The sequence below is a fragment of the Polychytrium aggregatum genome (assembly GCF_025602895.1).
Source record: "Polychytrium aggregatum strain JEL109 chromosome Unknown BJ171scaffold_17, whole genome shotgun sequence".
In the NCBI taxonomy this organism is placed as follows: Eukaryota; Fungi; Chytridiomycota; class Chytridiomycetes; order Polychytriales; genus Polychytrium; species Polychytrium aggregatum.
The window spans coordinates 510,776-534,150 of record NW_026516219.1 but is presented as its reverse complement, the minus strand read 5'-3'; the positions used below and the strand labels follow the sequence as shown (position 1 = coordinate 534,150).

General features: G+C 56.6%; 8 protein-coding genes across 8 annotated transcripts; 4 read left to right on the top strand and 4 right to left on the bottom strand.

Annotated features, from left to right (window-relative positions):
• Positions 1-849: 849 nt before the first annotated feature.
• Positions 850-1,161, bottom strand: BJ171DRAFT_558613 (histone H4; the record flags this gene model as incomplete). Its single annotated transcript, XM_053113160.1, has 1 exon — positions 850-1,161. The coding sequence occupies one exon, from the start codon at positions 1,159-1,161 to the stop codon at positions 850-852; it is 312 nt and encodes a 103-aa protein (XP_052966983.1).
• Positions 1,162-3,171: 2,010 nt separating this feature from the next.
• BJ171DRAFT_503985 (jmjC domain-containing protein 7) lies at positions 3,172-5,186 on the top strand. The gene is made up of 7 exons (XM_053110922.1): positions 3,172-3,275; positions 3,302-3,539; positions 3,639-3,741; positions 3,852-4,084; positions 4,188-4,305; positions 4,419-4,450; positions 4,624-5,186. The coding sequence occupies exons 2-7, from the start codon at positions 3,377-3,379 to the stop codon at positions 5,046-5,048; spliced, it is 1,074 nt and encodes a 357-aa protein (XP_052966982.1). The 5' UTR covers positions 3,172-3,275; positions 3,302-3,376; the 3' UTR covers positions 5,049-5,186.
• Positions 5,187-5,689: 503 nt separating this feature from the next.
• On the bottom strand, positions 5,690-7,963 carry BJ171DRAFT_617912 (uncharacterized protein; the record flags this gene model as incomplete). The annotated part of the gene is made up of 3 exons (XM_053115379.1): positions 5,690-7,173; positions 7,356-7,478; positions 7,588-7,963. 3 exons carry the CDS (start codon positions 7,961-7,963, stop codon positions 5,873-5,875), a joined length of 1,800 nt encoding a protein of 599 aa, XP_052966981.1. The 3' UTR covers positions 5,690-5,872.
• A 2,633-nt stretch (positions 7,964-10,596) lies between these two features.
• BJ171DRAFT_423704 (histone H4) lies at positions 10,597-10,908 on the top strand (the record flags this gene model as incomplete). Its single annotated transcript, XM_053107616.1, has 1 exon — positions 10,597-10,908. The coding sequence occupies one exon, from the start codon at positions 10,597-10,599 to the stop codon at positions 10,906-10,908; it is 312 nt and encodes a 103-aa protein (XP_052966980.1).
• A 1,309-nt stretch (positions 10,909-12,217) lies between these two features.
• BJ171DRAFT_503978 (uncharacterized protein) lies at positions 12,218-13,173 on the bottom strand. The gene is made up of 3 exons (XM_053110921.1): positions 12,873-13,173; positions 12,719-12,801; positions 12,218-12,572 (listed from the first exon to the last, which is right to left on the bottom strand). Exons 1-3 carry the CDS (start codon positions 13,106-13,108, stop codon positions 12,238-12,240), a joined length of 654 nt encoding a protein of 217 aa, XP_052966979.1. The 5' UTR covers positions 13,109-13,173; the 3' UTR covers positions 12,218-12,237.
• A 19-nt stretch (positions 13,174-13,192) lies between these two features.
• Positions 13,193-17,375, top strand: BJ171DRAFT_598912 (uncharacterized protein). Its single transcript, XM_053114879.1, has 10 exons — positions 13,193-14,380; positions 14,476-14,850; positions 14,918-16,135; positions 16,212-16,274; positions 16,375-16,407; positions 16,483-16,515; positions 16,586-16,639; positions 16,732-16,836; positions 16,905-17,037; positions 17,131-17,375. The coding sequence occupies exons 1-10, from the start codon at positions 13,391-13,393 to the stop codon at positions 17,208-17,210; spliced, it is 3,084 nt and encodes a 1,027-aa protein (XP_052966978.1). The 5' UTR covers positions 13,193-13,390; the 3' UTR covers positions 17,211-17,375.
• A 953-nt stretch (positions 17,376-18,328) lies between these two features.
• BJ171DRAFT_503974 (uncharacterized protein) lies at positions 18,329-21,385 on the top strand. Its single transcript, XM_053110920.1, has 11 exons — positions 18,329-18,427; positions 18,574-18,890; positions 19,003-19,016; positions 19,213-19,286; positions 19,402-19,477; positions 19,619-19,752; positions 19,928-20,084; positions 20,285-20,397; positions 20,499-20,529; positions 20,726-20,785; positions 20,907-21,385. The coding sequence occupies exons 2-11, from the start codon at positions 18,586-18,588 to the stop codon at positions 21,047-21,049; spliced, it is 1,107 nt and encodes a 368-aa protein (XP_052966977.1). The 5' UTR covers positions 18,329-18,427; positions 18,574-18,585; the 3' UTR covers positions 21,050-21,385.
• Positions 21,386-22,983, bottom strand: BJ171DRAFT_567913 (P-loop containing nucleoside triphosphate hydrolase protein; the record flags this gene model as incomplete). The annotated part of the gene is made up of 3 exons (XM_053113499.1): positions 21,386-22,179; positions 22,416-22,559; positions 22,821-22,983. The coding sequence occupies 3 exons, from the start codon at positions 22,981-22,983 to the stop codon at positions 21,584-21,586; spliced, it is 903 nt and encodes a 300-aa protein (XP_052966976.1). The 3' UTR covers positions 21,386-21,583.
• Positions 22,984-23,375: the final 392 nt, after the last annotated feature.

Here is a 23,375-nt window from a genome sequence, read left to right as displayed (position 1 = left end):
ACAGGATCAATATCTGCCGCTCCATTCACCGCTTGGAGCATCACCACTCAGCGCAATACACACGTTGCATCTGCTCATCGATCACGTCTCGATGTCTGTGCTCATATGCTCGTGCTGTCTTTGCAGAGGGGGTTTGTCAGCCGCGTCAAGACTATGGTGCTCGTACACTGCCATCAGGTTGATTCCTCGTGGGGACAGGTGTTCATACAACACCAAACCATCATGGCAAGCAACGATCTAGACCAGCATCGTTCGGTGGTATTGCCGATGCCAGCGACAGTGACAGTGCCAGTGCCAGTGCCAGTGACTCGGATGCAATGCCTTGACCAATCCGTCGGGGACGAGCCAGGGAGGGAAGACCAATGCCAGATCGCAGTTCGAGACAAGCAAGCAGTAGCGAGTGTCGTTGAGGCAGAGGAGGATGAAGCCAAAGTGGGAGGGGGGAAACGGTGTATCTGGAGAAGACCGAGGGGGGGGACAGCGGGGGTGAAGCAAGACATGCGGTAAAAAAAAATCAAGTGAAGCCGGGGGTGAGGCGTGGCAAAGGAAGACAAGGCAAGGCAGGGTGAGGCGAGGCGATACACCAAGCTGCCAGGGAACGAGGGATATGGAGGTAAGGTTCAAGTGACAATGGAGCGGAAGCGAGAAGATGACCACAAATACAAGGAGAGCGGTGCCAAATGGAACCAGGAGGAAAAGAAACAGAGAAAAGTGCCAGACCAAAGTAAAGGCACCAAAACTTTTGACGGCCTTGCAGAAGGATCGACCGACTGCTGTATCAGGCAATATCGCAGCATCCGGAGGGCCTGTTTCGCCAGGATCTGCCGCCACATACACATGGCAAACAGCTTAGCCGCCAAAGCCGTAGAGGGTGCGGCCCTGGCGCTTGAGGGCATAGACGACATCGAGCGACGTGACGGTCTTGCGCTTGGCGTGCTCGGTGTAGGTAACAGCGTCGCGGATAACGTTCTCGAGGAAGGACTTGAGGACGCTGCGGGTCTCTTCATAGATCAGGCCAGAGATACGCTTGACACCGCCTCTGCGAGCCAGGCGGCGAATGGCGGGCTTGGTGATGCCCTGGATGTTGTCGCGAAGGATCTTGCGGTGGCGCTTGGCACCTCCCTTACCAAGACCCTTTCCACCCTTGCCGCGGCCGGTCATGTTTTCGATGGGTTAAAGACGTTCAAGTGGCGTGGAGATTTCTTGTGCAAGCGATCTGCTTCGTTGATCAAGCAGATGGGTCAGCGCTTCGGGTCGAACGGAGTGTACGGTCCTGATCGCTGGGATGCTGGGGTGCTGTGGCGGCTTGGGCGGCGGCTGCCGCGAGGTATTTATACTCGGTTCACCGGCCACGCCCGATGATGATAGGCTGGCGCCCCACCAATCATCTGGCGTGGCTTGGCATCCTGGCTCTCCGCGCCAGCAAGGCCCTCTCCCGCGCGGCCGCTGGCGTGCCTGGCCACTCAGCGGTGAAACCGGGCGGCCTCAGCAGAGTCACACAGGTCACACCGCGCGGCAGTATAAATGCCAGGGCCCGCCCGCTTCCTGGCGGGATAAAACCAACCTCGCTGCCCTGTGTCCTTGCCGCCCCAACCAGCCCGAGCTCGACACCTCCATTATAATTTGCTACCCAACCAGTCAAGTAGCCCAGTCGTAACCATGGCCCGCACCAAGCAAACCGCCCGCAAGTCCACCGGTGGCAAGGCTCCCCGCAAGCAGCTCGCCACCAAGGCCGCCCGCAAGTCCGCCCCTGCCACTGGTGGTGTCAAGAAGCCCCATCGTTACCGCCCCGGCACCGTCGCTCTCCGTGAGATCCGTCGCTACCAGAAGAGCACCGAGCTCCTGATCCGCAAGCTGCCCTTCCAGCGTCTTGTTCGTGAAATCGCCCAGGACTTCAAGACCGATCTCCGCTTCCAGTCGTCCGCCATTGGTGCCCTCCAGGAAGCCTCTGAGGCTTACCTCGTTGGTCTCTTTGAGGACACCAACCTTGCCGCTATCCATGCCAAGCGTGTCACCATCCAGCCCAAGGACATCCAGCTGGCTCGTCGCCTCCGTGGCGAACGCTCTTAAGCGTCAAACATGGCTGCAGGCGGTAGCATGGACACACGCATGTCAGGGATGGCATTGACGGAACAGTACAATAGTACACCACAGCGGACAAACAACCATACGGCGACAGTCCAAAAGCACCATTACAAGGATCGAGAGCAAGCAAGACAGCACAAACACAAACACAAGATAAAGTCTAGCAAAGCAGATCGACGAGATTCCAAGATGATACCAAAATTGCCACACTTTCATTCTTCGACGGCACTGGTCGACCGCCGCGCCAATTATGGCGCTGGAACACGCCCCTGTGCATCCTTTCTATTTCAGTTCGCTCCGTGGTCCTGTCCCGATGTGATCTTGGCCTGACCGGCACTGGATGCTCAACAATTGTTGGAGACTTGAGGGGGGGGGCTCGCTGCCCCAGCAGTTGCCTCCAAGATGGATCGTTTACCGTTTGCCGTTTGCCGTTTGTTCCTCTCTCGCTTTCCTTGATGCTCCGGCCAGCCGATCTCAGGCATCGTTCTCTTGTACATACCGTGGCGCACACCAGCAATCATCGCATTTGTCTCTAATACACAATCATGTGTCTTTCGACACAGCTGAAGCTGAAGCTGAATGGCCAAATTGTGCTGGTGTGCTGGTGTGCTGGTGTGCTGGTGTGCTGGTGTGCTGGTGTGCTGGTGTGCTGGTGTGTTGGTGTGCTGGTGTGTTGGTGTGCTGGTGATTTGCGGTGCAACGGACTTGGCGCCCGTCGCATCCCAAGTCAGTCGCACCCCCAAGATCGCAGTTTGGGCTGCACAAGTCAAGCAGAGCGCGTGATTAGAGTGCGATATGCATCAGTGCACTCAAGAACCCGCAAAGGGTCTGTATCCCAGTCGGAGAGGGGGACTTGACCAACATGTCCATTGCCCCCCAGGAATCGCTGTCAATCTCAATTGCTCTGCAGTTCGACCATGGCTCTGTGTTTGTGCGATTCGGTTCGTTCCGGCCGTGTGCGGCAGACGGCTCGGCCATCAGGCTGCTGGGCTGTTGAGTTGGGCTGGACTGGACTGGACTGTTGGTCTGGGCTGGACTGGGCTGGACTGTTGAGTTGGGCTATTGAGTTGGGCTGTTGAGCTGCGACAAGCAGTTCGCGCTTTGGTCTGCTCGATCCCAGCATCTGCCCCGATCTGTCTGGATCTGCCCCGATCTGCCTCGATCTGCCTCGATCTGGATCTGTCGGGCCCTCCCCCATTCACTTCCCCCATTCACTTCCCCCATTCACTTCCCCCCTCAACTCGCTGCCTTCTTCTGCTCTTGTCTCCACACCGACATTTCCGCATTTGCAATGGCATCCGATCCGGTTCAAGCTTCCCTCCAGAAGTGTCTATCCCTTCTCGCCCAAGAGAGCCGTGATCTAGGATGCTCCGAGATTTCCTACCGAGACTCACCGCCGACACCTTTGGAATTTCTCCGTCTCGTCATGGCCAACAAACCATGTGTCTTTGGCAGTGAGTGCATCACTGCTATATGTTGCAAACACTCTCGGTATTTTGCTGATTTCTCCTCCTTTTGTTCCGATCCTTCCTTCTGGAACTCACACCACACAGATGTTGGCAAGGACTGGCCAGCGCTTCAAAAATGGAGGCGTCGAGAGTATTTCGAAACCACTTTCCAGCAACAAAAGATCACCGTATCTGTGACGCCAAACGGGTATAATACCCCATTCTATGATCCTCATCTGCATCCTCGATCCGACTGGCTCTTGCTCCTGCACCAAACCGGCATCAGCGTCTGACGGTGCCTTCAATCCTTTGCGTCAGCCTGGCTGATTGTGTTATCAACGACAAGTTCTGCCTTCCCTACGAAGAGCAAATGACATTCCCGGAGCTCCTCGATCGCTTCCCAGAAAGCCAAGCTCCAGACTCGGACGAGAACTATGATCACAACGAGCCTGTTCACTACGTCCAATCGCAGAACAACAACTTCTCGACCGAGTTCTCAGTCCTCCTTGATGATGTGCCCAAGGACATTGCATTCGCGTCCGAAGCTCTAGGTTGGTCCGGTGTTTGATCTCGCCTTTCGCTCAAAGATATCCGCACATAGTGGCATCAACTACGCCGTCATCTGATTGTCGTCCTCCGTCGGATCGCATACAGGAAAACAGCCAGATGCCGTCAACTTTTGGCTTGGATCGGATCGCTCGGTGACGTCTCTTCACAAAGACCATTACGAGAATCTGTACATGGTTATCACAGGGAGCAAGACCTTCACTTTGTATGCATTTTGAGCAGCATTCGTGGGTCCTTGAGCCGCATGTGTGGGTCCTTGAGCCTGCTGGCAGTTTGGATATGACCCGCTTATCCTTTTGACACTCACATTGTCGACAGAATTCCACCAACGGAGGGATTTTGCTTGCCGGGTTCGTCCATCTTCCTGCCATTGTCCTTGGACCCTGCGGGCCTCGTTGGCAGGCCACTTGCAAAGCGCCTGTCTACATCATCGGCCTGTCCCCACTGAGGCCTGCGAGCAGAAGAACACCACGGCTCCATAGCATTGCGTTTTGACCCTGTCGATATATTCTTGTCTCCACAGAGAAGCGATATACCACTGCCAGCTACCATCCTTCAGACGATTCGCCCACCCGAACAACAAAATGGGCGATTGTTCCCACCGAGCCTCCTTCAACAACTCCGTGGATCGCCCTTGATCCTCTCCACCCCGATCCCGCCGTTCACGGCGACTACATCAAGCACTCTCAGCCTATCCAAGTGACGCTTCTCCCTGGACAAATGCTGTATCTTCCTTCGCTGTGGTACCACCATGTGCAGCAGGGGCTCGAGCGACTTGACGGCTTTGCGGCGACCATAGCTGTGAATTGGTGGTATGATATGGACTTTGGTCGGCCGTACGTTTATTACGGATTCTCAAAGCAGATCGGCCTGATTGCACGTGGAGATCTGACTGAGCTCCAGGAACAACTGGCAGAGACCGAACCAGAGGAAGACCCTATCGACTGAGTGCTCCAGGACAGCTTCTCAAATACTCCCTGAATCTTCATAGAGCCAATACAAAGACAGAAATGTGTGGTCCCCCACTAGTGGGATCACGGCTTGGGGATATCACCGTTATCGGGCACAGATTCATGGCCCATTCTCGCTGTGTTTCTGCGCACCACTTGAGTCTCGATATCACCGATTCCATGGCTGCGAAGTGGCATGCATCGAGTGGATGAACCACACTCACCCATCGAGTGGATGAATCACACTCCCACATCGACACATCAATACCAGTCGATTGTCGCCACAGGAGACCGACCGGGTGTAAGGACGGGAACAATCACATGGCTTGCTCACTGGAGCCTACGGATCAACGGACTTGTGTCGCTGATGCCAGGGAGTGACTGTCCCGTTTCTTTCTGGATTGACTGTAGTAGTAAGGTTGGGAAACGAGCCAGGCTGTGTCATTTGATCTTTCAACGTTGACAGCCAGCAACATAGACCTGGAGAGCATTCGCAGTAGTCATGTCTGGCCAGCGCTCATTCCGAGATTCATTCCAATATATTGGAAGGCGATTCACACTTATTATGGTAAGTATCGAGAGATTCCATAGGTGGCAGTTCAAACATAGAAGGTAACATGCCAAAGTGGGGAATGAGGTAGAGCATGCTGTGGATGGCTTGTCCTTCTGCAGCCAGTTCAAGCTGAATGCAATCGCAGCAATGTGGAGTAGATACAATGAGGCACTGGCCATACGATAAGGCCGGCAGACAACAAATCAGGCTGAGAATCGGGGATGATGGGCATGTCAAGTGGCCTACAGTTTGCAAACTCTGGGCCGATCTTAAAAGCCCCGGAACAGATCTCGGCGATCGACAAAGCGTTTTGTCGAAGGGTATACGAGGACGGTCGAGAAGCAAAGCCCGATCGTCAACCACACAGAAACCAGGAACATGTTGAGGACAGCAGAGGCGCTGCCAATGTCGGTCGCCAGCATAATTTGGAGGGACCCACGGACGCCGACCGAGCCCGGCACGAGAATGAGGATTGCTGTAATGATCGGGACAGTGGCCAGACCACCGCCGAATCGACTGTAGAGATTGCCGAGGACCCCGATGACAAACGCAGCGATGGCGGTGGAAGGTGCATTCTGCAGCTGACCAAGCGTGGTGCAGAGCAGGTAGGTACCCATGCCGCACGACGAAATGGCAAACATCACTGGCCAGTCGCGCATGGCGGCCTTGAAGGTGACATTGATTGAGAGTATTCCGATCGGGAGCATCAGCAGCACCCACCACAGACTCGTGGGAGTGGTGGGCATGACACAGCTTTGGTGGGCATTGTTGGTGTGCCCCGTGGTGTCGAAAAAGTCGGCCAGGCCAGGAATAGCCGATCCCATGACGACACCGGCGGCCATCAGCAAGGCCGTGAGCAGCGAATAGACGAGCCGCACGGTTCCGGAGACCAGACTCTGAGATGCAAGTTCCAGGACACCAATGGTGAATGGAAGCCCTGGGAGCTGCACGATCATCGATGACAGGAATATCGGCACGAAATTGAAGCATACGTTGGGAATGAGGGTCTGCACCACGCGGATGAGTAAAGTGACCAGACAAGCGGCCACAAGGTCGCTCAGGTAGGTGTAGTTCGGAAACAGTCTGGGGCCGTAGACGCAGATGCATCCCACGACCCAGCCAAAGAAGAAGCTGACCATCGAGTCGATCCAAGTACCCTTGAAGGCCAGTACGACGACAGCTCCGCCGGCAAGGGCGAATGTGAACGCTTGGATCCAGTCACGATCCCACATCCCACGAGAGGACATGATGTGGTCGAGCTCCTGGATGGTTTCGACAAGGATGGGCTTGACTGACGACGGCTCAGGGCCAGCATAGCACTCCTGGATCTTGGTGCACATGGATTCGCTGAGTCGGGTGACCGCGGAAAGCTTGCCCATGTCGTATCCTTGGGGCGCAAAGTTCAGAAAAGTCTCTGTGGACAGCGTTGTGACGTGGGGCAGGCCGAACGAAACCATGATAAGACTCGGCAATGCCGCGTAGTCGGCGGGGAGGTGAAGAAGCCTGGATATATAGCGGAGATGGAGTTCGGTTCGGAAGCTGGTTGCGCCGTATCGATAGAGGGCCTTGCCTATATATGCGGGTGCAGTGGGGCATTAGAGTCGACTGTTATGTGCGGTGAACGGACCTTGCCAAACATTGATAGCCACGGCGTTGATGAAGCAGGTATATAGAGCTCTGCCAACCAAGCTGTCGCCGCAATCTCACACCATGACCAAAGGCCGGGGGAGGACGGTGGACACGGGATCTTACCGAGACGGACAACAAGGTCTTGCTTTTCAAACCGGTCGGGATCATCCACGATTCCGATTGCGGTGCTGCTGACGTTGGGCGTCTGAAAGATGTACGGGCGATCCGAAAGAGTAGCCGGGGCATCTATGCAGCATCATACGAGGATTCAGTCGATACAGACGTCGAACAACGAGTGTTTGATGACGCATAATGTGAGCGAAGTGCCAACAAAGAGATGCATCAAACAGCACACCTTGCAGGGTGGGGTTCCGGCTGAACGATGTGGCCCGACTGAACGATGTGGCCCGACTGTCCGAGATTGTCTTGGTGGACGCAAGGCGGCTCTGGCGTTTAGATGCACTCGGAAAGGACTGGAGGTGCTCATCGACACTCTTAGATTTGGGCTTGCGGCGGACCGACGCATACCATCGACTCCGACAGATGTAGCGATTGAAGATGACATAGCGATTAACATAGCGATTCACGGTGTGATGGTGGTGAACCTGCTGGACGATGGTCCCATCAGCCTGGACGGTTTCGATGATATCTTGAGATGAATCGATGAGGTTCCCTGTCTGAGACGGATGTGCTGCTGCCTGCTCGGCAGCGTCTTCCGGGTGACTGTCCATTTCGGAGGTGAGAGGGGGGAGGCTGTCGAAGCGCGGAGGATGGTCGACATCGCGGCCATATATTTGGGGGAGGCCCACCAGCCCACATGCAAACAAGAGCAGTGGCAGGGGCGTGCGGCCGCTGAGTCATTGGAGCAAGAAAAAAAAATAGGAGGGATCCACGCGCACACAAGGACAGGAAGCCTGAACCCCGGGAAAACAGGCACGGGACAGCAGGAACTCCCCGGCACGGCATCCGCGCGCCTTGTCGGATTGCGCAACGACGAGGGTTGATGCAGATGGTGTCAGAGCATGGAAGGCACATGAGGCGAGATTGGCGAAGACTCGCTCGAGCGGCGGGGAAAGGACGCGGTGGGACGAATGTGGATGGTGACTGCAGCGCGGGTTGGCTGCCGAGAAAGCACGCATCGGCGGATGGGCGGGGGAAACCGGTGGTGGAAGGGAGACAAGAGCAGAAGAAGGCAGCGAGTTGAGGGGGGAAGTGAATGGGGGAAGTGAATGGGGGAAGTGAATGGGGGAGGGCCCGACAGATCCAGATCGAGGCAGATCGAGGCAGATCGGGGCAGATCCAGACAGATCGGGGCAGATGCTGGGATCGAGCAGACCAAAGCGCGAACTGCTTGTCGCAGCTCAACAGCCCAACTCAATAGCCCAACTCAACAGTCCAGCCCAGTCCAGCCCAGACCAACAGTCCAGTCCAGTCCAGCCCAACTCAACAGCCCAGCAGCCTGATGGCCGAGCCGTCTGCCGCACACGGCCGGAACGAACCGAATCGCACAAACACAGAGCCATGGTCGAACTGCAGAGCAATTGAGATTGACAGCGATTCCTGGGGGGCAATGGACATGTTGGTCAAGTCCCCCTCTCCGACTGGGATACAGACCCTTTGCGGGTTCTTGAGTGCACTGATGCATATCGCACTCTAATCACGCGCTCTGCTTGACTTGTGCAGCCCAAACTGCGATCTTGGGGGTGCGACTGACTTGGGATGCGACGGGCGCCAAGTCCGTTGCACCGCAAATCACCAGCACACCAACACACCAGCACACCAACACACCAGCACACCAGCACACCAGCACACCAGCACACCAGCACACCAGCACACCAGCACACCAGCACAATTTGGCCATTCAGCTTCAGCTTCAGCTGTGTCGAAAGACACATGATTGTGTATTAGAGACAAATGCGATGATTGCTGGTGTGCGCCACGGTATGTACAAGAGAACGATGCCTGAGATCGGCTGGCCGGAGCATCAAGGAAAGCGAGAGAGGAACAAACGGCAAACGGCAAACGGTAAACGATCCATCTTGGAGGCAACTGCTGGGGCAGCGAGCCCCCCCCCTCAAGTCTCCAACAATTGTTGAGCATCCAGTGCCGGTCAGGCCAAGATCACATCGGGACAGGACCACGGAGCGAACTGAAATAGAAAGGATGCACAGGGGCGTGTTCCAGCGCCATAATTGGCGCGGCGGTCGACCAGTGCCGTCGAAGAATGAAAGTGTGGCAATTTTGGTATCATCTTGGAATCTCGTCGATCTGCTTTGCTAGACTTTATCTTGTGTTTGTGTTTGTGCTGTCTTGCTTGCTCTCGATCCTTGTAATGGTGCTTTTGGACTGTCGCCGTATGGTTGTTTGTCCGCTGTGGTGTACTATTGTACTGTTCCGTCAATGCCATCCCTGACATGCGTGTGTCCATGCTACCGCCTGCAGCCATGTTTGACGCTTAAGAGCGTTCGCCACGGAGGCGACGAGCCAGCTGGATGTCCTTGGGCTGGATGGTGACACGCTTGGCATGGATAGCGGCAAGGTTGGTGTCCTCAAAGAGACCAACGAGGTAAGCCTCAGAGGCTTCCTGGAGGGCACCAATGGCGGACGACTGGAAGCGGAGATCGGTCTTGAAGTCCTGGGCGATTTCACGAACAAGACGCTGGAAGGGCAGCTTGCGGATCAGGAGCTCGGTGCTCTTCTGGTAGCGACGGATCTCACGGAGAGCGACGGTGCCGGGGCGGTAACGATGGGGCTTCTTGACACCACCAGTGGCAGGGGCGGACTTGCGGGCGGCCTTGGTGGCGAGCTGCTTGCGGGGAGCCTTGCCACCGGTGGACTTGCGGGCGGTTTGCTTGGTGCGGGCCATGGTTACGACTGGGCTACTTGACTGGTTGGGTAGCAAATTATAATGGAGGTGTCGAGCTCGGGCTGGTTGGGGCGGCAAGGACACAGGGCAGCGAGGTTGGTTTTATCCCGCCAGGAAGCGGGCGGGCCCTGGCATTTATACTGCCGCGCGGTGTGACCTGTGTGACTCTGCTGAGGCCGCCCGGTTTCACCGCTGAGTGGCCAGGCACGCCAGCGGCCGCGCGGGAGAGGGCCTTGCTGGCGCGGAGAGCCAGGATGCCAAGCCACGCCAGATGATTGGTGGGGCGCCAGCCTATCATCATCGGGCGTGGCCGGTGAACCGAGTATAAATACCTCGCGGCAGCCGCCGCCCAAGCCGCCACAGCACCCCAGCATCCCAGCGATCAGGACCGTACACTCCGTTCGACCCGAAGCGCTGACCCATCTGCTTGATCAACGAAGCAGATCGCTTGCACAAGAAATCTCCACGCCACTTGAACGTCTTTAACCCATCGAAAACATGACCGGCCGCGGCAAGGGTGGAAAGGGTCTTGGTAAGGGAGGTGCCAAGCGCCACCGCAAGATCCTTCGCGACAACATCCAGGGCATCACCAAGCCCGCCATTCGCCGCCTGGCTCGCAGAGGCGGTGTCAAGCGTATCTCTGGCCTGATCTATGAAGAGACCCGCAGCGTCCTCAAGTCCTTCCTCGAGAACGTTATCCGCGACGCTGTTACCTACACCGAGCACGCCAAGCGCAAGACCGTCACGTCGCTCGATGTCGTCTATGCCCTCAAGCGCCAGGGCCGCACCCTCTACGGCTTTGGCGGCTAAGCTGTTTGCCATGTGTATGTGGCGGCAGATCCTGGCGAAACAGGCCCTCCGGATGCTGCGATATTGCCTGATACAGCAGTCGGTCGATCCTTCTGCAAGGCCGTCAAAAGTTTTGGTGCCTTTACTTTGGTCTGGCACTTTTCTCTGTTTCTTTTCCTCCTGGTTCCATTTGGCACCGCTCTCCTTGTATTTGTGGTCATCTTCTCGCTTCCGCTCCATTGTCACTTGAACCTTACCTCCATATCCCTCGTTCCCTGGCAGCTTGGTGTATCGCCTCGCCTCACCCTGCCTTGCCTTGTCTTCCTTTGCCACGCCTCACCCCCGGCTTCACTTGATTTTTTTTTACCGCATGTCTTGCTTCACCCCCGCTGTCCCCCCCCTCGGTCTTCTCCAGATACACCGTTTCCCCCCTCCCACTTTGGCTTCATCCTCCTCTGCCTCAACGACACTCGCTACTGCTTGCTTGTCTCGAACTGCGATCTGGCATTGGTCTTCCCTCCCTGGCTCGTCCCCGACGGATTGGTCAAGGCATTGCATCCGAGTCACTGGCACTGGCACTGGCACTGTCACTGTCGCTGGCATCGGCAATACCACCGAACGATGCTGGTCTAGATCGTTGCTTGCCATGATGGTTTGGTGTTGTATGAACACCTGTCCCCACGAGGAATCAACCTGATGGCAGTGTACGAGCACCATAGTCTTGACGCGGCTGACAAACCCCCTCTGCAAAGACAGCACGAGCATATGAGCACAGACATCGAGACGTGATCGATGAGCAGATGCAACGTGTGTATTGCGCTGAGTGGTGATGCTCCAAGCGGTGAATGGAGCGGCAGATATTGATCCTGTAAATACATAAGCATCATCGTAAGCCAACCATGCGCATGTGTGCAAGTCCAAGTGTGTCGGTTCTTGTTGGATACTGCTGGTTGGTCGTTGGTCGTTGGTCGTTGGTCGTTGGTCGTTGGTCGTTGGTCGTTGGTCGTTGGTCGTTGGTCGTTGGTCGTTGGTCGTTGGTCGTTGGTCGTTGGTCGTTGGTCGTTGGTCGTTGGTCGTTGGTCGTTGGTCGTTGGTCGTTGGTCGTTGGTCGTTGGTCGTTGGTCGTTGGTCGTTATCGACACCGCTCTCTGCTCTCCATCCCAGAGAATGATGTCTCATGGGTGTGCTGGTATCCAACAACCTCCAAGGTGGTTCGCTCGCTTCTGCATTTGCACCGTTGGCCATACTCATGCTCATGCCCATGCCGCATCTTTGCCATACTCGTGCCGCACCAGCTCCCCTCCTGTCCTCTCGCCCCCCCCTCTCGCTGGATCGATCTGATCGATCTGATCATTGCGAGTTTATTTCGTCTGTCGATTTCTCTGTCGCTTCGTCTGTCGCTTCGTCTGTTGGATCAACGGGTGGTTCGCCTTCCACATCTCTTGCCTGAATTACATCTCTCGGGGTGGAATCTGGCTTCTGTTGCCCCTCAATTCTTTCAGTCGCGCTCGTATTGTTCGGGTCAAGGCTGTCTTCCTCACGCGGATCCTTTGCTGACGGCCAATCGGTATCGTCCAGCCCGATCGTGCTCTTGTCGTAAAAAAGGACTGGATTTCGACCCTTCGCTGGCAGCGACTTTGTTGTTTTGCATCTGCCGCATGTCGTAACGATTCGAAGTGGCTCCTCTTTGGGCGTCAGCGAATAATGTGTGTCAGTTATTCGGACCAGTGTCATTGCCTCACATGTTATCGTCGAGCTTTCTCGCTCATGCCTTCCTTGTTGGTATGGCAATGTGCTGACAATGCTCAGCTGCATCCTTTCCGATGCTTACTCTTCAACTCGATATCGGATGTCAAAGTCGGAATCAATGGCGCATGGCACTGCTTGCAGATCTGTCGCTTCACGCTCGGATCGCTGTGGATCGACATGGTTAGGAGGTAGCTCTCTACTGCATTCATATGCACTGCATCCCTCCGAACACCTACAGACGGACAACGAGTTTACGACAGATGCGCTTCATTGCGTGGTTGTAGTATGATGCCAGCGGCACCCCGGCCGCTATCGCGCCGTCCTTCTGGTCCGCTTGGTGTCTGCGAGATCCCAGATAGCATGCCGCCTGGTGCAGAAAGTTCATCCGCTGGAAGGCATCTCTGTTCTCGACATGGATCTGTCTGCCGCCGTCGCCTCCCCGGGCCTTGCCCCGCTTGTCAGATCTGCCCATCGCTGTCGTGTCGCCGGCTGACGCTTCCTTCGATCGCAACGAGCCGCATCTGCCCTGATCGAGGCCAAGGCCGCCGCCCACCCAACAGCCTCTGTGGCGCTCGGCTGGCTGCTTGGTTCGAGCCGCCGGGCTGACGCAAGCCCGCGTCGATCCCGCAGCCGCCACCCTGTCCTTCCCCTGCCGTTTCGTCGGCCTCTGTCCTGTCCCTCAAGGCCGCCTTTGCCCATCCAGCACCGCCGGTGAGAGACTTGCCCCCCACTCAAGCAATCAACACTTACTCAGATGCCGCCTGCCCCACCCCCGCGAAGCGTTGCAGCTCAGCCAGAGCCTCAGCTTAAGACTGCCTTGGAGCATCTGCCCTCACTCTTGGATGACTATGCCTCCCTGAACCCTTCCGAGGAGTCGATTGACGAGCTGTCCACCTCAGTCCACAATACTATCAACCTTATCAAGTCCTTCGAAATAACTCATAGCGACCTGCTTGAACAGTCTGATGTCGTTCTGCAGGACAAGGTTCCCAAGGCCCTCTCTGTTCTTTCCCATGACTTTGCTACCCGAGCGCAGACGGCCCTGACCCGTGAGCTCGAGAAGCTTGGCAATGTCTTGCTCGACGAACTCAATCCTGCGCTCGTAAGCAATGAAAGTACCGGCCCAGAGAACGTTCAGAGATGCCGAGACGAGTTCAAGGGCATCACAAACAAATACGAGCTCGGTTCTGAGCTCGAGGGCGCCATCCAGGAGTTTGTCCAAACCCGCCTTCTTGGGCTCTTGGGTGATATGTACGGTGCGATGCTCAGCTCAGTCAGCACCGTCGCCGAGGAGGCGCTCGTCTCCGTTGTTCGTAACACCGAGGCCCAGTTGCGGGAGCATATCGAAGCAAGCCGGACAAAGCAAGCTCCCAGCCCACAGCCGAAGCCCTCGGCTCCTGCGCCTGCTGCTCTTCAGCGACAGCCAACTGCCGGGCCACCTCCGTCGGTTCCTGTGCGGCCCAAGTCGCCCCAGAAACCAGCCGCTGCCGCCACATCTTCCGTCGACGACGAAACTGACTCTCAGCAAACTCGAACTCAAGACGGTGTGGAGCCAGCCAAGGTGCAGCCACCGGGCGATCCCAAGTCCAGCTTGCTTTCCGATCTTAACCGCATGCTGGCGGTCGGTCCTCGCCCTGCCCCTCCTCCCCGACGACATACCGAACGAGACCAGCCTGCGATCCTCCCCGATGAAACAGAACAAGTTCAGGATCCGGCTGGAAATCCATCCCAGGAACCTATCCAGGTGGGTTCGACCTCCATCGTAGCGAGTGTCGACTGGCCTGTCCTCATGCTAGTAGTGACTGATTTTTTGATCCTCGGCTTCGTTTTCGGCTGCAGGATGCTGCCGAGCCTGTTTCCAGCGCCATTGTCCAGCCCGCTGATGTGACGCACGGACAGGACTCTGCCGGGCCCGACAAAGCTTCCCAGCTTGAAGTTAGCCCTTCACCTGCCGCTCAGCTGTCTCCGGCTCCAACGGCAGTCTCCGTCTCCCTGCCTTCTCCTTCACCGCAACCAACCTCTCAACCAGCCGCACAGCCGGCTGCCTCTTCAGTGGCCCCTGTCGGTGCTACTCTGCCCAAGCCTGTCGTGGCTGAGCATGCTGTGGATAAAGATAAGGAGAAAAAGGGATTTGCCAAGTTCCTGACCTCTTTCAACAAAGACAGACCAAAGAAGCCGACTAAAAAGCCCAGCGCAGCAAGCACGTCCTCCGAGGTTGGTACAGATAGCTCTGGCTTGCACCTCGGATGGGTTGTCATCTCACACGAACATTCTCTCGCAGACTCCAAATGCCGCGGCCGATTATGGAGTCACAGCCCGCGAAGAACCTCTAGATGCGGCCTCTGACGATCACCATCCGAATCCTGCCCCTGCTGAGCCGGCAGGACCTGCAGTTGCGTCTCACGATGACAAGTCCATCGATTCTCCCATTCAAGCCGCTCCGCCAAGCCAAGCCTCCGCTCCGCCAGTGCCTCCTCCTCGCCGCAAGTCTGCAGGCGTATCCTCGGTCCTCTCGGATGACTTGCTTCGCAGCCACACGGGCGAGGCCAGCGGTCCTGCCGATTCGCATGAGCCGGATAGCAACGAGCAGTCGCACGATGGGGCACCCGAGTCTCATATCGACCAAGAGCATGATGCCAGTGCCGAGGAACATCCCGTCGACGAAGCTCCACAAGTCAAGAAAGTTCAGCCGACAGCCGCCTTAGCGGCGTTGGCAAATGCCATGAAGAGTGGGCCCCTTGGCGGAAAATCACACTTGGTTCATCGCGCTCATGTTGGACAAAGTGCCGAAGCTTCAGCTCCATCGGAAACTCAGGTTTACGAGGACTCGGGCAGTAGCGAGACCCCCGCACCGGTGCCCCGCCCAAACAGACCCCTCCCTCCCTCCCGTCCTCAAAGCGTTCACTCGGTCAACTCGACTAACATCGCCGATCACCCCCCACCGATCGAACCCTCGCCTGCCGCACGACTCTCGCGGAGCTACGACCATGGCTTGGATACTGATTCGGCTGCGGCGCCGCCTCCCGTCTTGCCCCGAGCAAGTCGTCCAAGCTTGACAGAAAGGCCAAAAACCATCGCTCAAGAAACAGCACTGCCGCCGAGACCAGTGCCTCCCCGACGGCCTCATACCGTATTCAACGCCGAGGCGGAAACGGCTCCTGAAAGCCCAGCATCTCCTTTGCGCCCGTCAGAGGCACCAGAGTCGCCCTTGGCCCATGATGAATCCGTAGCCACTAAGGACGAGACGAGCGAGGCGATCCAAACAGAGGACCATAACGAGGCATCTGGTGAGGTGGACTCGGGCGTCGAACCCACCCCTGAGCCTGTTCCACTGCCAGCCAGGCCCAAGAAAATCTTCGGTGCACATGGTTCGAACAGCGCCATCTCCTCTTTGGCGGCCGCCCTTAAGGCCGCTCCTCCTCGCCCGCCGAAGCCAGTCTTTGCCTCGGCTCCCTCCCCTGTTGAAGGAGAGTCGAAAGTTGATGTCGAATTGGCCAAGGTGAGGCCTTTGCACTCGAGCATAATTCATGTTGCTGGTGACATAGAATGCTGACACTTTGCATCGAATCGCCCAGCCTCGAGTTCCACAGCCTATCGAAGTCGACACAGCACAGAGCCATGATGAGCCTGCAGAACATGTGAGATGACGAGTGTTGAGCTGCATGATGGACCTTCACCCGCGGTTGGTCACAATGGCTGGTGTTCTAACCTATCGTTGACAATTGACGAACCCATCAGGAGGAAATCAAGTACCGACCTCCCAAAGTAGTGGTACGTATATCTGCGGTGCAAGCACTGTCGCCATATCTGTATGTAACTAATACCGATCGTTTCGGCATAATGTAGGAGCAACTGTACACCCCAACGGGTCCTCCTTTGGTAGGCTCCCTCGGATACGCATCGGCAGGTTGAACACCACCTAAACGTAGTCGTTCCATCATTATCCCAGGTGATCAAGAAGAAGGAAAACAGCTCGAGCGGCGATGACAAAGCTATTGAGAAGGTGAGGATGATGCGTTTCGGTGTTGATCTCGGCTATCAATGACGATCGTAATCCCCGCAACTGGAATGCTAACACAGATCTACTTCATGCAGCATGCCATCGATTGGCTCAACCACCATCTCTCCAGCCAAAGCGTGCACATTGATGATCTGTATAGCTCGCTTGGTGATGGCCTCAACTTGATTCATGCTCTCCAGGTAAAGCTAGCGCATTCGCGAGAGCTGTGCACCGCCATCGCAACTAACTGGGCTCGGCATCCACACAGGCTGCCACTGGCGAGAGCGTTGGTCGATACAACAAGATGGTCCGCATTCCCACTCAAAAGATTGACAACATCGCGGTTGCCCTCAAATTCCTGGGCGATCGCCATGTTCCGACCTCGTTCCTGACTCCCCAAGGTAACCAAATGCCCGCGCGATCGGCGAATGAGATTGCGTTGATGACGGGTGATGATTCAAGTTACTTACACATTACACCTGACTCTCATTCAGACCTCGTGTCGGGAGATCGCGGCAAGATCCTCACGCTCTTCAACTATATCTTGAAGAAGTACCCCCTCGAGCAAGCCTGATTCCCATGGCACCATCACAGTTTGCTCGCTGCCGCAGCAAGTGGTCTTGGAAAGTTTGGAGATGGGATCAACCTGGCTTAGGAAGCATCAGCACCTTGCCAAGAACCTGGGCCAAATCGAGCGCAACTGCGTTCGGATCGGTGAAATTGAATGAATATACGGCTCTTGATCATTTTCGTGGCGAAAGTCGTCAGTCTAGACACATGCCAGACCAACATGAATGGATCATCCATTGTGCGGCTTCATCGACGGAATAACTGAATGGAGGGTGGTTCATCGTTCGCTTGCCGACCACCGTTTTTCTGCACTCACCGCGAACGGTAATCCTCCTGGACACAGATGATGCTGTTGAGGTTATATGAGCGATTTATTGTATACAACATTGTAGCACAGCCGGGCGAACCGGGAATGCGATGGATCCTGGTCCAATCAAGCATCCTGCGCAAGCAGAAAGTACGAATCCGCGGAGGGCGGCCAGACCAGTGGGTCGGTGTGGATTCTGACTCTGCGAGAGAGGAGGAAACATGGAGTGATGAACGGTGGCGGCGAAGAAATTGGCCGGATTAATCATGTTCAATGCATCCTGCGGCGAAAGCCAAATCTAGAACACACAACCAGCGACATGGATGTGGATGCAGGGTGTTGAAAATAGCGAGACACCCGAATTCTCTCGGACAAAAACACACCGCAGCGGTATAAAATCACACACTCGGCCAACAGCGGCCAAGTAGGACAAGTCATCGCCCTGGGGGGGGGCTTGTATGATGAGATGCATGGGGTGAGCGGATACGAGGAGGACCAGCGAGTCGATGCAGATGGTGTCGCTGCAGCTCAGAGCAAGATGACACGCCTGGATGAGGGAGAAAGGCGCAGAGCAAAGAGATTAATCGCATTTTCTCAGCCGAGTCCATCACAGCAGCCCCAGCCGATCGATATCCTTCAATCCAAACTGTCCCCACAAACCATCCCCATGTTTCGGGTATCAGTCGTCGGCCAACCACAGAGGCTCACCGCCACACCGCCGCCCGAGGGACAAGGACACACACACACACGGGTGGCACGGCGGGCGCACAAAATGCCGATTTCGCTCCTGCGGGTTTCATCTCCCACCGCCGTCTGGGTTGCTCTCCTCTCGTCCGCTCCTGCAACTCCATCTCGGTCCCCGAACCCAGCACCACCAGCACCAGCACCAGCACCGCCAGCAACGGAGCTCCAAGGTAAACCAATACGGCAGACCGCTCGCATCTGCTGGACTGTGTGGGGGGCTGAGCCGCTTTGCCTCGTCGGGCTGGGCTGGACCACCAGCAACGAGCGTTTTCGCAACGCTGACGAGCACCGATTCCTATCGCCACTGCTGCTCCAGGATACCAAGAACATGGCCGCCCGCAGGTCCGCTATCGATGCCTTCGGCATGGTCATGCTCGAAGACGTCCCCGTCAGAGCCAACGTTCGACGGCAAACACAGCAGCGAGAACAACCTGCTCCGCCACCAGAACACAACAACCATGACAACTATGACGGACAGGATCTTGATGATCAACACAAAACTGCATTCCTATTGGGAATATATCCCGAAGTTCACCCGGAGATGGTCGCTCAGATCTTGGAGGATTGCAACGGCAATGTCGATATAGCAGCGACTCTCTTAGAGGCCGTTCAGAGTCGACAAGAGGTTCTTCCGTAAGTCACAAGATTCGCCTCCCGTTGAGGTCCCTTCCTCGTCGCTCGGCATTTCATTGCCTGGTTCAATTAACAACTCCTTCGGACTGTCTCGTCCCGACAATCCGACCAGACCGGACTCCCCCCGTATGTACTTCTCACGACAGAGCCCAACAGAGCAACATGTGCAATCACGCTGCGCTGCCGTCCACATTGATCCAGCCGACGCCATGAGAGTGATCGCGGCATGGCCTCCAAAGGCATTCCGCCAACGGCACCACGGCGCGAGTCGACCATCCCCTGACTCCTCGCTCTGCCATCCTCTCTCGATGCAACTTGACAGTGACGGAGCCCGAGCCCGAGCCCAATCCAGAACACGAATGCGGATGCTGCTACAACACTGTCCCGATGGACCAGGTGCGCTGTGCCAACGCTCTTGTCGGGCTGGGTGTGGCGCCATGATGCCGATCCATCAGCAAAGCCGATCCGACTGCCCAGGCACCTGACGATCCTGACACTTTGCACTCCACAGACGGTTCCGTGCGAAGAGGGCCATCTGTTCTGCGCGGACTGTGTCCGTCGAGCCGCAGAGGAGGCAATCGGCATGCGTAAGTCGCAAGCAGTTGTCCTGGGACGGAGGGCAACCTGGGACGCAGTACAGCCAGAGGACATCGATTGGTGCAAGGGCTGGTGGACAAGCGCTGACCTGTGCGCCATGTCGACTCGATCTGCATTCTGATGGCACACAGGCAGATCGGTGGTCAAGTGCATGAACACCGATCCGTGCGGATACGCATTCCACGAACGAGAACTCCGCCAACTGCTTCCCGAACCCTCGTTTGATGCACTCATGAGACTCCGTCTGGCGGAAGGAATCGGCATTGTAAGTCGGCTGTCGGCTGTCCGGCTATTCTGCTGCTTGGCTGTCCTGCAAATCGTGCTCGGAGACAGGTCCTGTTCTCGCCATGTCCTGTCCTCGCATGTCCTCGCATGTCCTCGCCACCTGGCCGTCGCTGATCTTGCAAACCGCTGTCCCTGTTCACGATTTTCGGGCGAAGCTGACGGATTTCGTCGAGTGCCCCTTCTGCAACTACGGCGCTGAGATCCTGGCGCCTCTTGAGGACGAACCCTTGTTTCACTGCCAGAATCCCGAATGTGCAGTGGTGTCGTGTCGGCGGTGCAAGAAGGAAAACCACTCTCCACGCAAATGCGACGGTATGGCTGTTGATTCGGGGAGCCTGAGTGGTGTGCATTTGGCGGACGATCGCCCAGCGGCAAGTTACAACGATGCCACAGTGACGCCAGCCATGTCGAGCCTGTGCCGAGCGCAAGTTGGCCCATGCTGGCCTCAAGCTGGCCTCATATTGAACCCACGAGGGCGATGCACTCACTTGCCCGATGGCACCGGCTCACAGATCTCCAGAAAGAAGATAACCTCAACGTGCAGCACAAGATCGAGGAGGACATGTCCGAGGCACTGTTCCTGACGTGCCCAAAGTGTCGCCAGAAGATCATCAAGGAAGACGGGGTATGTCTCTGAGTCTCAAAGGGAAGTGTGGGTGTTCTGCCTGACTGGATGGGCAGCATTGTTTGGTTCTCACCCTGGCTTTGTGTTTCTCGACGATCCAGTGCAACAAAATCACCTGTGTGTGCGGCCAATGTGAGTATCGCCGAGGGTCTGTGGGATGAGCTGCGGTCCATGGCATGCTGAGCAACAGGAGCAACAGGAGCAACAGGAGCAACAGGAGCAACAGGAGCAACAGGAGCAACAGGAGCAACAGGAGTGCGCCTGGACTGGTACACGGGACATGAACAAACCCCCTTGCATCCAACTGACCGCCGCTGCGGCTTTGCAGTCATTTGCTATGTTTGTCGACAGGCTATCCAAAACTACAGCCACTTCAACAATAACGGCGGTGAGTCTGCTTCCAGTCCCTCGCATTGCACCACAATCCTTCCACCATCACGATCCTTCCACGCACCAGGATCCTCCCACCACATCACGATTCACCCCATGCTAAACCGCTCCATGTCCAGGTCCCTGTCCGCTCTACGACGACGCCACCGCCCGACTGGCCCAGCAAGTGCAGCAGGCATATCAGAACGGCGTGGCGAACAACGCCATTGACCAGAACGACCTGCTGATTGACGTCCCAACGGCCCAAAACATTCTTCGATAGCCAACGAGTGGCCCGGGCCGACGGGCTCTTTGTGCGCTCGGCTTTGATGCTCCCGCGACTGTGGACATTGTTCCGCAATGGCGCATGGCTCTGCACAGCTCAGCGCAGATTCCAGCGGATCGGCAGCCTGGTCTTGTGGGCTTCCTTGATGACACAACCGCATGTCCAGGTGCTTGATCGTGCGGCAACACAGGCTGGGTCTGGTTGGGTCCACCACCTCGCTTGATTCGATTGGATTGGATTGGATCGGATCGGCCAGCGCCAGCCGGGCCAGGCTGTGTCAGGACAATTCGACGGCCTCCCAGACGCACTGCATTGGATTAGATTGGACTGCATTGGACATCAATACATCGATATATTGCCACAGCTGGGGCAGGGGAGTGGGGACAGGGTCTGGGGCCAAGGCTCAAACAACTCGGGGTCTGCACCACCAGTCGCCGCACAACCAGCGACTGCACTAGACACTATTACGTTTGCCAGGACCCTCAAACCAGACAGCACCCGGCTGCCAATCCCTCAGGTTTGCACGAGCATTCAGGCATACTGCTTCCAGACATAGTAACCAGCATAAGCCAGGAGTGCAATCGTGGTTGAACCCATGACAAAGTTGACATTTCTGATCAGTCGGACTCGAAACTGGACGTGATGGTTGAACTCGGCTGTGTCGTTGACTCGCGGGAAGGGGACATTCGGAACAGGGACTTCAAGGAACTTGCAGAGTGGCTCCCATCCTTCCGAAACGGAAAAGACAAGCAGCTTGGACGGAGGAACGTGCTGCTTGACGGACTCGATGTGCTCGCTGAAGACACGCTTGATGGCCTCCTTGTCTTTATGCGCACCCTTGAAGGTGGCATTGGGAGCGTATATCACAACATTGAGCATCCGATCAAACTTGATCATGGTCGAGATACCGGGCAAATAGCAGAATGGAAACAGGTGGAAGTAGAATGGAGGTGTAGGGATGGCAAAGATGGTGTCGGAGGCCGACTTGTACCACTTTTCAGGGTCGCGAACGGTCAAGATGATCTTGGCATCTGGATATCTGACCATGAGGTCTTTGTAAAAGTCGGTGGAGGGATGGTCGACGGTTGCGGTGTATCCGTCAAAGATGCGGTCCCAGTCAGGCTTGCCTGGGGGCGACGGGGAACGAGCGCAGGGTTATTGCGGGAGTTGGGAAATGGAAGGTTGGATGGATCAGGAGAGGCCAGGAAAGACACGAGAGGTCAGGAAAGGACAGGATGGTCCGCTCAAGATTCAGGGAGTGCAGGGTGTTTCCTTCAAGCGAGTGGTGGACACCGAAGCGCCTGGGAGAAGGCACCGATGGGATAGCGCTCGGGACTGCACGCTCGGAAACAGACAGACTTACCCAGCTTGGCATCGATCCAGTTCTGCGAGTCTTGGTTCTTGATAACCTCCCTCATATGATAGCAAGGGAATCCAAGGATACCGAGGGCGGTCTTGAGGGATGTGGTGCCGGTGCGGCCAAAGCCAGCGCCGATGACCTTGAGATCTGTGGAAGAGGTGCTCATTCTGGTGATAAATCGGAGAACTGATAATATGTGATGTCGGGAAGGGTGCGAGAGAGCGATTTTATATGTGGTGAATGCCAAGAAAGCGAGCTCCACCAGCAGTCCGCGACCTGAAAGGAACAGCAAGGCGGAAAGACATTTCGTGCCTGCGAATCCCACGGGATCATGTTGGCTGTCCCAATGGGATGGATCGGAACTCGTGGACGCGAATCGAGCTGCCACGTTTGCGATAGAACAAGCACAGACGCTGTTGGTGGCCAGCCAGGTGCGGCTCTGCCTGCGATTCCCACGAAAGCCGGCCAGTTTTGCCGCCAGGAGACGAGCGGAGGCGCTGCTGGGCTCGGATGCCCACAGAGCTGCCATGAAGCCGCCTGGGCTGGCGGCATGGCTTCTCTGGCGGGTCATGGTCGTCTGGCGTTGCGATGGATATCTGCAATGGATATCTGCGATGCGTCGCTGCAGTCTCGATCTCTGTCAGCCGCCCAGGCAGCGGGTGTGCTGGGTTGTGGATGTCTCCGACGAGCCCTGTCCACCACGCACCAGGCGATGGATCTCCGAGCCAAACCCCACAGCCGCCGAGGAAGCCGCCCAGGATGTGCCCTGCACATGGATCGGCGCACCGCGTGCTGGATCTCGGCCTCACCCCTGTTTGCAGGGGTGATGCAGATGCTGGATCTGATGGGGGCGTGGCTGCCTTGATTGTCGGCAGAATCGAATCGGCAGAGCCTCGTGGCCGATGGCGCCATCGGCAGGCCAGCCCTCCCGGCTTTGCTGCGCTCACGGGGGCGTAGTCAGCA

What these genes read in the sequence shown, in the direction of transcription:
- BJ171DRAFT_503985 (XM_053110922.1), top strand. Translation starts at nt 3,377, where the DNA reads ATGGCATCCGATCCGGTTCAAGCTTCCCTCCAGAAGTGTCTATCCCTT. An exon ending in GTATCTGTGACGCCAAACGG is followed by an intron (nt 3,742 to 3,851) that starts GTATAATACCCC and finishes CCTTTGCGTCAG; the next exon opens with CCTGGCTGATTGTGTTATCA. An exon ending in GGAGGGATTTTGCTTGCCGG is followed by an intron (nt 4,451 to 4,623) that starts GTTCGTCCATCT and finishes TTGTCTCCACAG; the next exon opens with AGAAGCGATATACCACTGCC.
- BJ171DRAFT_503978 (XM_053110921.1), bottom strand. Translation starts at nt 13,108, where the DNA reads ATGGGCAGATCTGACAAGCGGGGCAAGGCCCGGGGAGGCGACGGCGGC. An exon ending in CGTAAACTCGTTGTCCGTCT is followed by an intron (nt 12,802 to 12,872) that starts GTAGGTGTTCGG and finishes GTCGATCCACAG; the next exon opens with CGATCCGAGCGTGAAGCGAC. An exon ending in ATCCGATATCGAGTTGAAGA is followed by an intron (nt 12,573 to 12,718) that starts GTAAGCATCGGA and finishes TGACGCCCAAAG; the next exon opens with AGGAGCCACTTCGAATCGTT.
- BJ171DRAFT_503974 (XM_053110920.1), top strand. Translation starts at nt 18,586, where the DNA reads ATGGCCGCCCGCAGGTCCGCTATCGATGCCTTCGGCATGGTCATGCTC. An exon ending in AGAGGAGGCAATCGGCATGC is followed by an intron (nt 19,478 to 19,618) that starts GTAAGTCGCAAG and finishes GATGGCACACAG; the next exon opens with GCAGATCGGTGGTCAAGTGC. An exon ending in TGGCGGAAGGAATCGGCATT is followed by an intron (nt 19,753 to 19,927) that starts GTAAGTCGGCTG and finishes TTTCGGGCGAAG; the next exon opens with CTGACGGATTTCGTCGAGTG.
- BJ171DRAFT_598912 (XM_053114879.1), top strand. Translation starts at nt 13,391, where the DNA reads ATGCCGCCTGCCCCACCCCCGCGAAGCGTTGCAGCTCAGCCAGAGCCT. An exon ending in CATCCCAGGAACCTATCCAG is followed by an intron (nt 14,381 to 14,475) that starts GTGGGTTCGACC and finishes TTTCGGCTGCAG; the next exon opens with GATGCTGCCGAGCCTGTTTC. An exon ending in ACCGACCTCCCAAAGTAGTG is followed by an intron (nt 16,408 to 16,482) that starts GTACGTATATCT and finishes GGCATAATGTAG; the next exon opens with GAGCAACTGTACACCCCAAC.